This window comes from Carassius carassius, chromosome 11 (genome assembly GCF_963082965.1).
Source record: "Carassius carassius chromosome 11, fCarCar2.1, whole genome shotgun sequence".
Classification (NCBI taxonomy): domain Eukaryota; kingdom Metazoa; phylum Chordata; class Actinopteri; order Cypriniformes; family Cyprinidae; genus Carassius; species Carassius carassius.
This window is the reverse complement of record NC_081765.1, coordinates 22399737-22415933: the sequence shown is the minus strand read 5'-3', so window position 1 is coordinate 22415933 and position 16197 is coordinate 22399737. Positions and strand designations below refer to the sequence as shown.

Below are 16197 nucleotides of genomic sequence, written 5' to 3'. Positions count from 1 at the left end.
TGGCTGCTGGACTTTTTGTTTGTGGCTTTTTTTTCTGTCCAGCTGAACCTTTTCAGAGAAATGATCTTATGTGCAGTGTCCTTTCAGAAAAAACTGTGTGTGTGTGTGTGTGTATACACGATTACTTTGTTCTGCAATCTGATCCTGTTCTGGCATATGTCTCTCTTTTTCAGTCCACTGGGAACATTCTCATTCTCTGTCTTTGCAGCACAAAATCATATTAGTAACTTTAAGGAGTGAGCAAGAAACTTTCTGCCCACTTCTTTCATCGCACACATGCTTTCATATACACACTCTGTCTTGTACTGCTGCATGGGATGTGTTGTGTGTATGTGTCAGGGTGGTTGATGTATGGTTGATTGATAGAGGTGTTCCACTCTCAGTTTGCATGGGTCGCCTGACTCTTCTTTTCTCTCATTTATCTTCACTCATTTTCAGCCGCCTTGACAAGTGTCTGAGAATCCATTCTTCATCAGGCCTACACTTCCTGAAAGGAGGGCAGATGACACTATAGCTAACATTCAACACCAAAAAGCTAAATTAGGTCATTTACTCTGTACACATGCTATATTCAAACAATGGGATATATACTCAAACAATGCAACATCTCATTGCCTTGTTACCTTTCATGAGTTTAGGCATCTTTGGCTGGTTAATTATTTTTTTCTTTCCTGTAACATTTTTACCACTTTCAACCCTTTAGCCTGATCTTCTTGACTTTCGGAATGTGTGTTTCTGTTGGATTTTTTTTTTCTTTTGGTCTCTCTGGCTTGTCCCTTTTCATGTTTTCTTGTTGTCTTTTCATCTAGTCAATGAGTTATTCCATATCTTCTCCACAAACCTAAAGTTAGTAAAAAAATGAGTGGAACTACATGGGCACGAATATAGGTGACACATTCTGAAGCATAAATTCATTTTCTGCCTCAATGCATTTACATAACAAATGATTACATTTTATTTCAACAGACCTTTAAGAGGGGAATTTAAAGGATAAAGGATTTAATGGATGAAGAAAAAAAAAATAAAGAAGAAAAGTAGAATTTATTGTAAAGTAAACCATTTGAACTTTGCATCACTGGAAATTACTGTGGGTTGTTCAACATTTCTATCATAAAACAGTTGTCCGATATTAAATGCTTAGCTACTTGCATCTTACCTTGCACTCTTTCACTGTTAAAACTAAAGAGTTGCACTGGATTACAGTTTCCATGAACAGTAAAGTAGACCTTCTGTCTATTACATAATTTTTGATGAGAGCTGTTAGACCGTTGAAGAATGCCATCCTAAAAAATTAACAAATATAATGTTGTGTAATGAAATTTAGCAGAGCAGCATCAAGAATATCAAATACTTGGGGGAACAATTTCACCATATACGATTAATAGGAGAGACCCCTCAAAGTTCAATTCAAATAAACGCCCATGAACTGAAAGGGAGTCAATTATTTAATTCTGAATGTTGCACAACCTTAATACACAAAAATGAATGCCGCCTGAATATTAATGAGTTCATCAATCTAAAAGAGGCATTGCAATAATGTGTATAGGAGATATAGAAGTATAGAAGTGAAGCAAAGAAAGGCAGGAGCAGTCCTAGAAATAGTTACTTCACCCACACAATTTATATGTCAAAATCAAAAGATGTGAATGATGAAGCTTACTCACAAAAACTCAATGGCCTTTGCATTTATTCTTAAATCAGTGCTGTAAAGAGATCAACAAAAAGGTAAAAACCATGAAATGGAATTCTGTCTCATAAAAGGATTATTATTATTTTTTTTTACATGAAGCCTTTTGGCATGGCATTCTGCAATGCATATGTTCAATGTGACGTGTCAAAGTGAGTGCTCTTATTAGTGAAATGTGACACACATGGCAGCTGGCATTGAGTAGCCCGTGACAGCTATAATCAGTGTGTCCTCAGCAGGACCGCTTCAGAGCGTGTGTTTGAAGAACAATCCCCAGCACTCTCTGGATGTCAGTGTGTGTATGATTTTGAATCCGTTGTGTCAACTGTTCTTCAGGCAACTTGACAAAAAGCCCATGGGGTCACTCTTTGCCTCGTCTCAACCATCTGAGAAGCCAACCATTCTGTCCAGGCCAACCTTTCCCAGAGCATGCTGGGAGTCACAATACCCAGCCTTCAGCTCATTGGTTCCGCCTTATTAACAGCTTGTAATCTTCTCATATCCATGGCCGCCGGCCCAGAGCAACATGTCAAGCAGGGTTCGCAGCACTCTGAAGCTCTAGACAGTTCACCTCCCCCTCGTCAACTTTTTTACAGCATCTCCACCAGATACACATTCGTGACAGTAAATGTGAATAATCTGATGGAGTTTGAGGCCCTCCAGTCTCGCCCTCCACACCTGCTTCTCTCCAGGAGAGAGAAAGAGAGAATAAAGTTTTGACATTTGTTTATTTTTCATTAGAACTTTTCTTTATACAGGTTTGTTGGTGTTCAAGGCAGCTCTGCAGTATGTGCAATACGGACACAATCTGGCGAAGGGCTGGCCAGCCGGCAGTGGAAATATCACTCTCGGCATTTAGCAGACGTTTCTCTGCATCCATGGTCTGGTAATGAATATGGACTATGTTACTGATTTTTTGCATCAGCTTGTTTTGTGACCTTCTACATCATGAAAAACAGCTAGCAGTGCAAGCTGTCAAAGTTAGCACAGGTACTCCAACTTCTTTATGCCCAATGTTTCCTTGTTTTGTTTCTGGGTAATTAAGCTCACGTGTCTGTCAGAGAGGCTTTCCACTGGCGCACAGAACTGTTTTTGAAATAAGAGAAGGGAGTGAGAAATTGTTGGCAAGAGGAGTGGTTGATAAGATGTATTTTTTGAAACAGTAACTTGGAAATAAATTACAGAAAGGCCTTTGGCTTGATCATTGTTTTTCCAAATGGGTATTATTTATATTTTCATCAGAGGTCAGGTTTTCCATCTTCTGTGGCACACAAAAGAAACTCTTTTCCAGAATGTCCTGGTATCTCTTTTTCATACAATGAAAGTGAATGGGGTTGTAGCCCATATAACTTGTTAACGATATTCTACAGGGTAGAATATCATTAACTGTCCATTCACTGAGACTGCGTAATCTCATTTGCATTTGTGTACATTCAAAATGTCAAGATGCATCATCAAATATCAGTAATTTTGATTCATCCCTTAGTGAACAGAACAACATATTTACAGAAATCCACATATGATACAGATATATTCAGCTTAAAATTTATTCGTTTTCCCTTTAATATGTTGTGCAGTAGAAACGTTTTTACATGATTAAGTTATCGTGCATGTGTGTTGTATGTATCTCTTAGAGATGGGAACCCCAGCAGTGCCAAGGGAACACCACCTCAGCCAGGCATTTTTACTAGTAACTACAGGAAACAGGCTTGGTGTGAATGAGTTGATTGAACCCCCAGGTGCAGCTCCAGAGACCCAGCCCAAGTTTGCCGGCTTGACCCAGACGGAGCACACTATGACCACAAATAAAGCCCTCATCTCCCCCATGCCTGACCCTTTTTAGCCTTGTCATGAAACCCACGGAGGCATTCGGCACTGGGGGCAGGGGGTAAGGATGTGAGCCCCCCGGCACTGCGCCACCCCATTCAACCCCCCACAAACTGGACGGAAGGACAGAGAGAGCGGGAGGGGGGCGTTGTTGTGGGTGGACACCAGGTTCTTTCTTTCCCTCTCTTTTTCATCTCTTCTCTCTGTCTCTGTGTCAGAGCAGGTGTCCCTTTCGGCCCTCTCTTCTCACCCTCCCTCCTTTCTGTAGCCGTTTCTTTTCACACACACGTTCACAAACGTACAGCTGACGAACATCCCAGCTCTAATCCATCACAGGCTGTCTTTTATAGGTTAGCTAGAGGCACACACACTTCCACACACCCCAACACACTGGCAGGTTGTGTTCTGTTGCCCTGCAGGTGCCTGGCATTCCGATTGCTCTTTAAAATCTCTTTCCTGTCTGAGCCTACGAGTATGTGTGCATGGATGCCATGATACCATTCACCGGGACCGGGTGCCGCCACCTTCTTACCCTCCTCTCACCCCTGCAAGACAAACAGAAGATTCTATGTTCTCACCTCCTGCTCTCAACGTGAACAACATGCTTTCTGTTTACGTCTCTTCCTTCCTCTCACGTTTAGAGGGAGGCTAAATGAAAATGTGTCAATAGTTTGGGAAAAGAGATAATTACACCGTTTGTATGTTTTACAATCAGTCTTTCACTGGATATGTCCGGTTTGCCACCTGTACCGAGAATCATTAGGCCTTCTATTTCTTGGCTCACTTGTTCATTTGCTTCCTTATTCAATCACTGAAAATCAATGTCACCATATACCCCATGCATGCAAAAAAATATAACAGTATTGCATTGATATGAGCAGAAATAAAGACATCTTCAGATCCCATTTAATAAATATGGGGCATGTGCTCACTGTCAGGGTTTTCAACCATTGGAAATGTTGATCAAATCATTAGCATGGAGGGCAGATGAGGGGGCGTCAGGAACAGAAATAGACAGAGCGAGAGAGAGAGAGAGATTGAAAGAGTAACCCATTAGCTCATTACAGCAGTCCTTCTCTCATATTCTTCTAATGGTTAGGGACTGTGTTAGTTAGCCACAGTTTAAAGATCTCCATGAAGGACAACTACCTGGACAAAAGAGCAAACAATCTAACTGAGCATTTAACTGTTTTTGGGAAGATTAACTTGTGACTAGATGAAAATGTACTTGAAGAAGTGAACTGCTTTATTGTTACTCAAGGAATCCCTGGAAGAAGATCTGAAGTGTGCGGATCAATTGCTTGAAGGTAAAGTCTTTGCCTGCTAGCAGGACTGAGCAACACAATAACTATAAAGAGATCACCCAAAAAATGAAAATGTTGCCATAATTTACTCAATTTCGTGTGTTCCAATTGATGTTCTGTTCATGTTGTTCTTTCTTCTGTGGAACACAAAAGATGGCATTTTGAAGGCGTTTCTGTGCAATGAATGTTGTTTTGGACCACACTGACTTTGAATGCAAGGTCAAAAACAGACAATTTTCAAAATATGTCCCACAGAAGAAAGAATGTCAAACTTAATTTGGAAACAATTGGAACAACATGATGGTGAGTAAATACTGAAGAATAGAGAACTTTCATTTCTTGGCTAAACACATTCTGTAAATCCCAAAGATAACATGCTGAGTTTTACATTTTTCTCCCATATTTTAATCATGTTTTCTTAATATCTTCTTCCAGAATGCAGGCTGTGCCTGGTTTTAGGTGCAGAGAGCAGGGCGAGAGCTCTTTGCAGCAACTCATGCCAAGAATGGTACGGGTAACGGGAGCAGGAGGACCAGGTTCCAGTGCTGGGGGTCTCCAGGGGCCTCTCAGATCTTTGAAACCCCCTCGTGAGCTTAGTGTGGAGGAACAACAGGAGCTACGGAGAAAGATCAACAGCCGTGAGAGGAAGAGAATGCAGGACCTCAACGTGGCCATGGATGCTTTACGAGAGGTCATGGTGCCCTACTCTTCTCCCACTGGTGTAGGTGGAGCTCTGCAGCACCTTTACCTCCCTCCTGGAGCCCCTCCGACTGGACGGCGCCTGTCCAAGATCTCCACACTGGTGCTGGCCCGTAACTACATCCTGCTCCTAGGCTCCTCCTTGCAGGAGATGAGGCGTCTGCTGGGCGAGGTCAGCATCGGGATGGGCATCAGTGGGACTGTACCACGTCTGCTGCTGACAGGGGGGTGGCCATTTCTTAACGGACCAGGACAGCTTCTGCTTTCCCCTCCTGAGCAGCAAATGGGTGCAGCAAAGTGCCCCTTTCTGCTTCAGGGTACCCAGGAGGAGCCCTTGCCATGGGGGTCAGGTAGAATATCGGAAAACCTTGTGTGCCAGTGTGGGGTGTGTCGGACCCCACGGGTGGTGCATGTTAATCCCGCCATACGTTTCCCAAAGTGATTCCAACACGACTTGGAGAAAGGCTAAAAAAGAATAATGCAAGGAACATGCTATTTTTTATTGTCTGTAAAGGGTGGGGTGTCTTGGTAAATTTTTGGTAACATTTTACAAAAAGGTTCAATTTGTTAACCTTAGGCATAGTTCACCCAAAAACTAAAATTCTGTCATAATTTCTTCACCATCATGACGTTTCCAAACCCGTTTTCTTCGTTGAAACACAAATAAAGAAATGTTCATGTACCACAGAAGAAAGAAAGTATCATAAACAAACACTGAGCAAAACTTGTTTAAATTAGCAATTATAAAAATTTGTTTAATGTTAATTTCCACTTGTACAAATACATTTTTAACATTTCAAGTGGTATAAACTTGAATGTGCAAGTATGCATTAGCTAACTAAACCTTTTAAAGTGTTACCAGTTTTTCCTTTCGCAAAACACTCTTAGATACAGTACATCTCACATATTGTTGTTCTCTCCTTTGTGTTTGCTAAGAATTAAACTAGTAATACTGAAGGAGTGTGTGTGTGTGTGTGTGTGTGTGTGTGTATCTGTTGTTTGAAACTAGTGCAAAAGTTCATCTCTCTGCACATTTCCTGTTTTTTTTTTTTTTTTTTTTTTTGTCCTGTCAAAGTAAGTGTGTGCATGTGTGTGTGTGTGTGTGTGCTTGGCTGCATCCAAATGGATTGAAATAATTAATTGTGCACCTCTTTTGCAGCACAAGGATGGAGCCTTTCTTTCACCCCAGCCTTCTCTGAGCCCACCTCATTCAACTCCCCAAACAAACCCCACATCAAACCCGACAGCCCCATAATAATTAGACCACACTCGTTCTCCAGCTACACCATCTTTAATCCACTCCCTCGATCGCTGCTTGTCTTGGTAAATGCGTTGACATGGGCCAGTGTGGCACCATTCATTACTCTCTGTGGACAGCATATTCAAACGTCTGGAAAATGTGTTTCCACCAAAAGAGTTCACTTACCTAAATTACAAACAACACCCTCTCCAGCACCCAAACTCTGACATTCACCCCTCCAAAGGCTGGGCGTCTGAAAAAAAGAAGCAATTCTTTCAATCTCAGCGCACAGTGAAAGCCATGAAAGGAGGGAAAAGCAATTCCATCTTGTAGGAAGGGGTGCATGAATGAGAATGCAGATTATAATCATAAGCATGATGATAAAATACAAGGAATAATCGGTCCCACTGCAAAAGGGGATTAGTCCGGCCAGGCGCATGAAAGAGGGCGAGAGGCTGAATGGAAGGAGTCTGTTGCCCATCGCCCGGGACAAAAGGAGAGGTAGATGCCATTAAGTGAGATTAGGGTTAATAGGCCTTGATTTTCTTACAAGGAGGTAAAAAAGAAAAAGAAGTACGGGGGGGAGAGGTGGGACAGAGAAGTAGGAAAGATTAAAGTAAGATGCCCCGACTTAAAACCCTTCTCTTTGCGAGGACACACACACACACACTTTAACTTGCCACCTCTTACATTTACATATAGCTGCCTTATGTCCGCTGACAACTTGAAGAGATTACCTCACTAATTTTAACCTCACTTCAGTGCTTTTCCTAAAGCCATCTTCTCCTGTCGTTCTCTCCTGAGGTGATAACTTTCTCTCTGATGATGGTGGGCGTATTGTGAGAAGGATGTAGGGGTCTGCTCTCTTTTTGTGTTCATTCTTCAGCTCATCAGTGCAGCTAAATCCAGCCAAAACAAAATGAGACAAAAGAAGAGAAAGTAAAACAGGGTGTCCTATTGTTCTCCACAAAATGCCTATGTGTCCTGGTACACTTCACTGATATATGCCCTGACGAACCACTGTGTGAGTATGTGTGTGTGTGTGCACTGCATCTGTATTGTGAATTCACAAATTCTCAGATTAATTGATCTGTTTCATTAACTGTTTAATGAGAGTAAATTTGGGTAAAACCAATCAATTATGTTTAAGAATGTGTGTAATGTTTTTGATACTTGTGAGGACCAGCTGATAAAAAATTTCCTCACAAATAAAGCAAAACATGTTGAAAATCTAATTATAATGGAAAATGCAGTGATCTTTACTATTTGCAGTCTCAAAATTGGCCAAATCATGTGTTGCCTTGAATCTACTGATATCACCAAGTGTGCTTCCAATGCTTAAGTGCTGAAATATGTTTACTGAATTATACTGAAGTGGAAAAAAAATCTAGAAAAACTTATTTTGAGCATGTTCACATGGGAAAAGTGGTTAATAAATAATTAATAATTGCTTTATTTAATAACAACAGAAGTCAAGCTAGGTAAACATGGGTGTGTGTGTGTGTGTGTGTGTGTGAATGTCCAAGTCAGGGCAAGTTTAAGACTGATTGAGGGCCATCCATCCTTATCTATTGGTGAAAAGATGAGGGTGAGAAGATCTCCACTCCTCCTTTCAGAGTTTCTGCACATGTCCCAGGATTTATCTCTCTCCTCTTCAGGTTCTTTATTCTAGCAATGCAGCCAAAATAACACCAACCTCTTTGTGACTTATGAAGGGTTAGAGAGTCATCGATATATCACACACACTAACACAAAACACACCACACACATAGATAAAACTGATCAATTTTCAAAAGTGGAGGACTGTTTTTTTATGTTTACTATGCAGTTACATTATTAGTTGAGGTAAGCACCACTATTACTATTGCTCATCCTTGCTACATTAATTTGTGTTAATGATGCCTTAAATGTTGTGGCTAAAGAGAAATGTACAGTTATTGTCTATGTGATTAGACTTATTGAATTTAAAAGAAACGTGGGGTGGGTTACCTTGGGCCAGTAAGCAATCACCTAGCAACACCCTAGTGGTCATTCAGAACAACTTATCAACTCCCTGGCAACAACAAGATATAAATATATAAATTTATAAATATATATATATATATAGAAATTGCTAGTATATTTTCAAAAATAATTACAGAGAAACAGTAAGTAAGACACTGAATTAAATGTTCAATTTTGAAATAGAAAGACTGAAATAGTATTATCTTGTAAACATACTCCAATAATGTTTTTACAACCTGCACTAAGATTTTCTTGAGAAAATGTACAAATCTTTTCTTTTTTTTCATTTGGTAATTAATTATTTCAAATGTAATAATTTATTTAAAATAAGCTGACTTAATTGAGCCATAAAAGTATTTATGACTTAATTAAGTCATAAAACAATTTCAGTAAAAACACGTTATATATATTATTTTATATATATATATTTACACCTTTTCACACTTTTCTTAGCATTATCTAAGAATCCTGTCAGTCCTTTTTTAAACTTTTTATTCCTTCTGCTCTCTCCATCTCTCTCTCTCTTCTCAACGTGGGGAGTCTTGGAGATAGGAAATGCTGTGCCATAAATTGGAACATGTGAATGAAAGAGAGAGTGGGAGGGAGGGTGGAACAGGGGACCCCTGTCTACTTCCCACCCCTCTTTTTTATCTCCTTGAGCATTAAAACTCCTGTATTCCCTCATCCATCCATTCCTCCCTCTCTGCCTCCCTCTCCACCCCAAATTCTTGCCTACTGTTCTCCAGGTCAGATCAGCCACACACACTTTACAGGGCCCAGTAATGACCTGTGCCATTAACAGACCTGTTCCTCTCACACCCTCTCTCTGTCACACACACTGTTTTATTGGATTCCATAACAGTGTCTCATTGCCCTTATACCCCTAAGGACTGTGAGTGCTTCAGGGTGGTGTGGCATGGGAACAAACCAGACCCCAGCAGCCAAACACACTCACCATTAAAAAAGAGAGTTCAATTTCTTTCCAAAGATATTTGAAACATTACCAACCAGACATGTTGATCTCCTTCAGTTTATGCCTATAAATTCTGGTCTGCTTCAAAATGATGTGCCATTTTGTACAGTTGCCTCAAATATTTTTGACACATTTAATCACAATACCTAAAAAAATATAAAACCAATGATTGACATTTTCTCGGAACTAACTAATTACTTTTAACTAAAAACTCTCAAGTTCAGTTCAGTTAGTTCCCCTCATGTTTACACAGGTGTTCTATAGCAGAGTAACCAGAGTTGATGCTCTGCATTAACTATGAATATGTATCATTAGCATTTGACAAAATGAAAGTGTCTGAATACTTTGTTTTCATTAAAAAAATTAAAAAATTAAAAAATAAATAAATAAATAATATATATATATATATATATATATATATATATATATATATATATATATATATATATATATATATATATATATATATATATATATACAGTACAGACCAAAAGTTTGGAAACATGACTATTTTTAATGTTTTTAAAAGAAGTTTCTTCTGCTCATCAAGCCTGCATTTATTTGATCAAAAATACAGAAAAATATATAATATTGTGATATATTATTACAATTTAAAATAATTGTTTTAAAATTTATTATACTTTAAATTATCATTTATTTCTGTAATGCAAAGCTGAATTTTTAGGATCATTATCACATGATCCTTTAGAAATTATTCTAATATGATGATTCATTATCAAAGTTGGAAACAGTTCTGCTACTTAATATTTTTTCAGAACATGTAATACTTTTTTAGGATACTTTGATGAATAAAAAGTAAAAAAAAAAAAAAAAAAAGAAGCTATGTTTTTAAAATATACATATTTTGTAATAACAATATACACTACTGGTCAGTAATTTGGGGTCAGTATTTTTTTTTTCTTTCTTTTAAAAAAAAATAAAATAAATACTTTTATTCAGCAAGGATGTGTTAAATTGATAAAAAGTGATAGTAAAGAAAATATATTATTAGAATATATATTATTAGAATTTTTTTTATTTTGAATAAATGCAGTTCTTTTTAACCTTTTATTCATCAAATATATTAGACAGCAGAACTGTTTCAACACTCATAATAAATCAGAATATTAGAATGATTTCTAAATGATCATGTGATAGACTGGATGTTACATGTGACACTGAAGGCTGGAGTAATGATGCTGAAAATTCAACTTTGCATCACAGGAATAAATTATTTTTTTTAAGTATATTCAAATAGAAAACTATTATTTTAAGTTGTAATAATATTTCACAATATTACTGTTTTTCTGTATTTTTGATCAAATAAATGCAGGCTTGATGAGCAGAAGAAACTTCTTTCAAAAACATTAAAAATAGTAATGTTTCCAAACTTTTGGTCTGTACTGTATATATATATAATATATATATATATATATATATATATATATATATATATATATATATATATATATACATATAACAAAAACTTAAATCCTTAGATTTTAGAAATTGATTTCTACGGGGGATTTGCACTCGAAGCAAGAATATAGTCATGTTTCAGTTCTCAAAAGAGTCTGTGAAGTACAATATAAATACACACTTACTCGCACTCTTGTGCCAGAGAGAGTTCTCTCCAGTCTGAAGAGAAGAGCAAACACACACATGCTCGCAATCATTCTCTCACAGACACACTGTGTGCGGGTGTCCTTGTCGGTGTGGTAATGACCCAGTGGCTCTTAGTTTGACCTGTGCCCCAGCGCTGCCCTTGGGTGCAGAATGCCAGTTAACACATCACAGAGCTTTCTCTTTTCACTCCCTCCCTTTTTTCTTCTCTTCTTTATCTCTGATGTCTGCTCTTTTTGCCCTGCAGAGGCTGCTGCGCAGCTGACAGGGAACAGGCTTTTCTCTTTCTCTCCCTTTCCCTCTGTCCTCTGTTCCTTCTTTTTCTCTTTCCAACTGCTTAATTGAGTTGTTTGGCAAACGGGCTTGTCAACCCGCCGCCACAGTGTGGGGAGTCTGTGTGTATGTAAAGACACACACAGTGTGTGTGAGATGCTCTTTGTGCTTCACTAGATGGGTTAGTTTTTCACTGTTAGTGCTGCTTGAGTAGATATTCCACAGAGCGATAGAGACAGAGAGCAGTAAAGAAAATAATATAATGCTTTTTAGGTGTGAATACAAAGAGTTTCATTGCATTTCATCCATATTTTTATTTCAGACATTATATATTTTAGATTAATGTCTGTTGTAAAGTAGTGGTAAATATATAACTGAATTAGTAGCTGTGGTATTTTGGCTGTAAATACAGAGTTCTGGCATGAAACTCTAGATGGTGCAGTCCGATAGGTCTAATTCAGTCTGACCTACTGACATCATTATCACATGGCACAGCTGATTAGTTCTCTCCTGTATCGGTATACAATGAGCTCGCTGCTCAACATTCAAATATATGACTAGTGCTTGCCATAGCAGTTGCAGCTTGCTTCAGAAACCCTCCACCTTCCCCAGCTCCACCTGTATAGATATGCTACGAGGTGATTCATGCATGCTATATGGAGGATATTTCATGTATGTTATATTTTAAGCAGTAATATTTCTTACATGCTCACAGCTACATGTTGTGGATGCATTAGCAGTAGCAAGCCTTGGTACTAGCATAGCAGATCTATTCCCCCAAGACCAAATACATTAACATTGTCATGTACATTACCATGCCAATCCCTCCGAGAGTTGTCATGACAGAACTACTGTTACCATGGTAAATTTGTGAGAAATTGTGTTATCGTTATAAAACTTTATTAATGACACTTTGTTAAAGTGCAGTGAAATATTATGTGAAATTTTCTTTTTTTTAATTCTCTGCACACAACTGTGAAGCTATTCATGGCAATGAACATTAGCACTTAAACTAAACAAAACTGTAAAAGTAAAAAAAAAAATGTGTTCATTATAAATGGATGTGAAGAGTATGTAAAATTATCAGAGGAAAAAAATATTATTGCTTCATCAAATGCAAATGAGTAGACTTTTTTTTACTTGAGACAGCAATATTAGAGTACTTGTATTTAGTCAAAAACAATGGTTTAAAGTTAAAAACCTCATTAATGATGAATGTTTATTACAGCATGCAGCCTTTTGATTCACAAGGAATCCATTGATGAAACAGAGTTATGAATCTGACATACTGTGTAATGTTATGCTCAAAAAATGTTATGCTTTTTTGGAATACGATATGCTTCATTTTTATCATGCTAGTCTTTGTCTTATATTTGATGAAGTTAGCATAACTGATTCTGTTACTTCTCTCCTGTGAAGCTGTTTTGAAACAAATATTGTAAAATGTTTGACTTTATTTGTATTTACATAATTAACTGATCCACAATGAAATGCTTTTGAAAGCGCATTTCTCATTGTATTTGATATTGGCCAGAGTATCCCAGCATGGTAGTCGTTCATTTTTTATGTGAGCAAAGTATGTGCATTTTGCTCAGTGTGAGTGATACTGTCATGCCCTTTTCTTCTCCCGTGTGCACTCTGCCACTGATCAGAGACAGGGAAGGGCAAATACTTTGTGTGTGTGTGTGTGTGTGTGTGTGTGTGTGTGTGTGTGTGAGAGAGAGAGAGAGAGAGAGAGAGAAAGAGACACCACTGTTTATGTCATTAATAGACAAGGTCTGGACTTGAGCCACCTTACCTCAGCTTTTCCCCACACTCCCACCCCAACCAAACATACACACCTCTCCTCATTTGGGAAACACTGACATCCATGCCAAGTCTCAGCACACACACACACACACACACACACACACACCCTCTGGAACTGTACTGACAGCAGAACCCAGCCAGACGGTGGACAGACGTTGTGCTGACCAGCACAAACCTAAAGACACATCAGCACAAGGGCAGTGAAGGGAAGGAAAAAAAGATGAGGGGAAAGAGGGAGAAAGGGAGGAGAGGGGTCAGATCCTTTCATTTCCAGCTTGCTGGAATGCCAAAACCAGCAGGTTGGATCAAAGTGCACCATGCTGCAGAATTCATAAACGGCCCAAGATCTGCAGGTGTATAATTACTACTTAACAAACCAACATTTGTAATAGTGCATCAATATTCACATGCCATGATCTGAACTAAGCTAAAGCTAAAGCAAAAAATATTGATTTAATGCAAAAAAGTTATATAATTAAATCCTGTGATACAAAGCTGAGTCTTCAGTATTCAGTGTCACATGATTCTTCAAAAATCATTCTAATATGCTGATTTGGTACTTAAGAAACATGCCTTATTTTTTTATCAATGTTGAAAATAGTTATGTTGCTTTACATATTTTTTGAAAAACATGATTCTTTAATGAATATAAATCTAAGAACAGCAATTAGATATAGCATTTATTTGAAATAGTTTTTTCATGCAAAATCTTTACTATCAGTTTGCTATCCAGTCCTCAGACTTTTTAACAGTATAGTGTATATATTAAAAGCTTTTTCCCCCAGAGATTACACTTTTTACTTCTTTTTTCTTCATTTTTTTATGTTTTATATATTTTTTTTATGTTTTTTATGCGAAAGGAAAAGAAAGAAACAGATGTAAAAAATTCAGAATCCAGCTATTGATGACAAATTCAACTTTAGTTTGTCTCAGCTCAATGGAGTTCAATTCCAGATGATTTTATTATTTTGTACATATCTCATGCAGATTATAAAGCCATTTCATTCAACCTGTGTACAAATGTCCTTATGCTTAAGGAGGGCAGTGAGAAAAGTAGGTAAAAATGCACTCTGTTGGAAGGGTATGGTCACACACACACACACACACACACACACACACACACATGCACAGGTCACTACTGGTCTCGACTGGTCAGGTCCGCAGGTGCTGCTTGGCTTTACTGGAGCCTCATTTGCATATATTTGCATACTGTCAGACAGTGTCAGAGAGTTGGAGTTAACCCAAAACCAAAGAGAGAAAGAGAGAGAGAGAGAGAGAGAGAGAGATGCTGCTAGTTTGAACTCTAAATACAGAAAAGAGAAGATGAAGAGAAAATGAAAATGTCCTGTTTTAACATTATACTTTTGTCACCTATTTTTGTCTTGCACATGTATGTCTATTTAAAGCAAGATTACAGTTATTTTTATAATATTTCATGGGCTTGCTGTATAATACAACTGATTGTCTATGGAAAAAAGTGCATAATGCAATGCAATAAACATTTAAATTATTCAACTTTCAAACTCTTTGAAAAAATGATTGTGGTTTAACTGTACTTTGCTGGGGATGGAAAAACACATACATTTTTGAGTATTTTAAATATTTATTAGGACTGTATGCAACTACATACTAGTACATACTACCAGATTATGAAATTGTGTCTTAAAAGCACATACAGCCATGTTGTATATTCTTTGAGTTTGCATATAAACATAAGCATTGATGCAACAACAGTTTTCTATAACTGAAAAAGTTGCAAGGGTTAAGACAAGTTGGCAAGTATATCTATTTGATTTTCTTCTTCTGGAACACATTAGTACAGATCACCATCTAAAATGAATCTCTGCCCTCCCTTTCTAACCCTCTCTCTGAGTTTGCCCTCTCCTGCTGAGGGACACTGATGCTTGTTTACTGCCATGGTGTCTCTGGACAGGGAGGCTTGTAGCACAGCATGAGTCTCACACAGGTGTGAAACACACACAAATACTAAATATTACAAAGTGAGCGAGGAAATGTTTCTGCAAAATGTGAGGTTGTATTTAATGAAGATTCTTGAACATGTAATTATTACCTTTAAATAATAAAAATTGTGAGTTATTAAAAATGTATTTACTGTATATTCATAAAAAAGTAAATCATAAAGGTAATATATATATATATATATAATTTATTATTTACTTTTAATTAATTTACTTTAAATAATTTCTTGTTCGGGCACAATATATACCATGATCACCTTTACATTTAGAATTATGTTTGACAATAACAATAGGAGATTTTAATATCTTGGCAAATCTGAGCAATGTTGAGATAAATGATTAAAATGTACTTTTCCAAACCTTTTTCTCAGATTTCTTTTTTAATTAATACTTCATTCAGCAAGAATGCGTTTAACTGATTAAAAATATGACAGTAAAGACATTAATAATTTTACAAAACACTTTTGTTTCAAATAAATGATATTCTTTTGAACTTTCTTTTTACTTTTTACTTTATTTGTCAAAGAACCTGATTTCCACAAAATTATTAATCAGCACAACTGTTTTCAACATTGATATTAGTAAAAATGTTTCTTGAGCACCAAATCAGCATATTAGAATGATTTCTGAAGGATGTGACACTGAAAATTCGAGTAATGGCTGCTGAAAATTCAGATTTTCACTGTATTGCTTGTCAAATAAATGGAGCTTTGGTGAACATAAAATACTTTTTTTTTCAGAATCATTAAAATATTTACCATTCCCAATATTTTAAAGTA

At 37.3% G+C, this 16197-nt stretch overlaps 1 protein-coding gene across 2 annotated transcripts; it reads left to right on the top strand.

Annotated features, from left to right (window-relative positions):
• The first annotated feature begins 4597 nt into the window (after positions 1 to 4597).
• On the top strand, positions 4598 to 8099 carry olig1 (oligodendrocyte transcription factor 1). Of its 2 annotated transcripts, none has more exons than XM_059561239.1 (2): positions 4598 to 4821; positions 5254 to 8099. In XM_059561239.1, the coding sequence occupies exon 2, from the start codon at positions 5255 to 5257 to the stop codon at positions 5957 to 5959; it is 705 nt and encodes a 234-aa protein (XP_059417222.1). In that variant the 5' UTR covers positions 4598 to 4821; position 5254; the 3' UTR covers positions 5960 to 8099. The 2 variants fall into 2 exon arrangements, with proteins under 2 accessions (XP_059417222.1, XP_059417223.1); XM_059561240.1 differs by lacking the exon at positions 4598 to 4821 and adding an exon at positions 4919 to 5121.
• The last annotated feature ends 8098 nt before the right edge of the window (positions 8100 to 16197 follow it).

What these genes read in the sequence shown, in the direction of transcription:
- olig1 (XM_059561239.1), top strand. Translation starts at nt 5,255, where the DNA reads ATGCAGGCTGTGCCTGGTTTTAGGTGCAGAGAGCAGGGCGAGAGCTCT.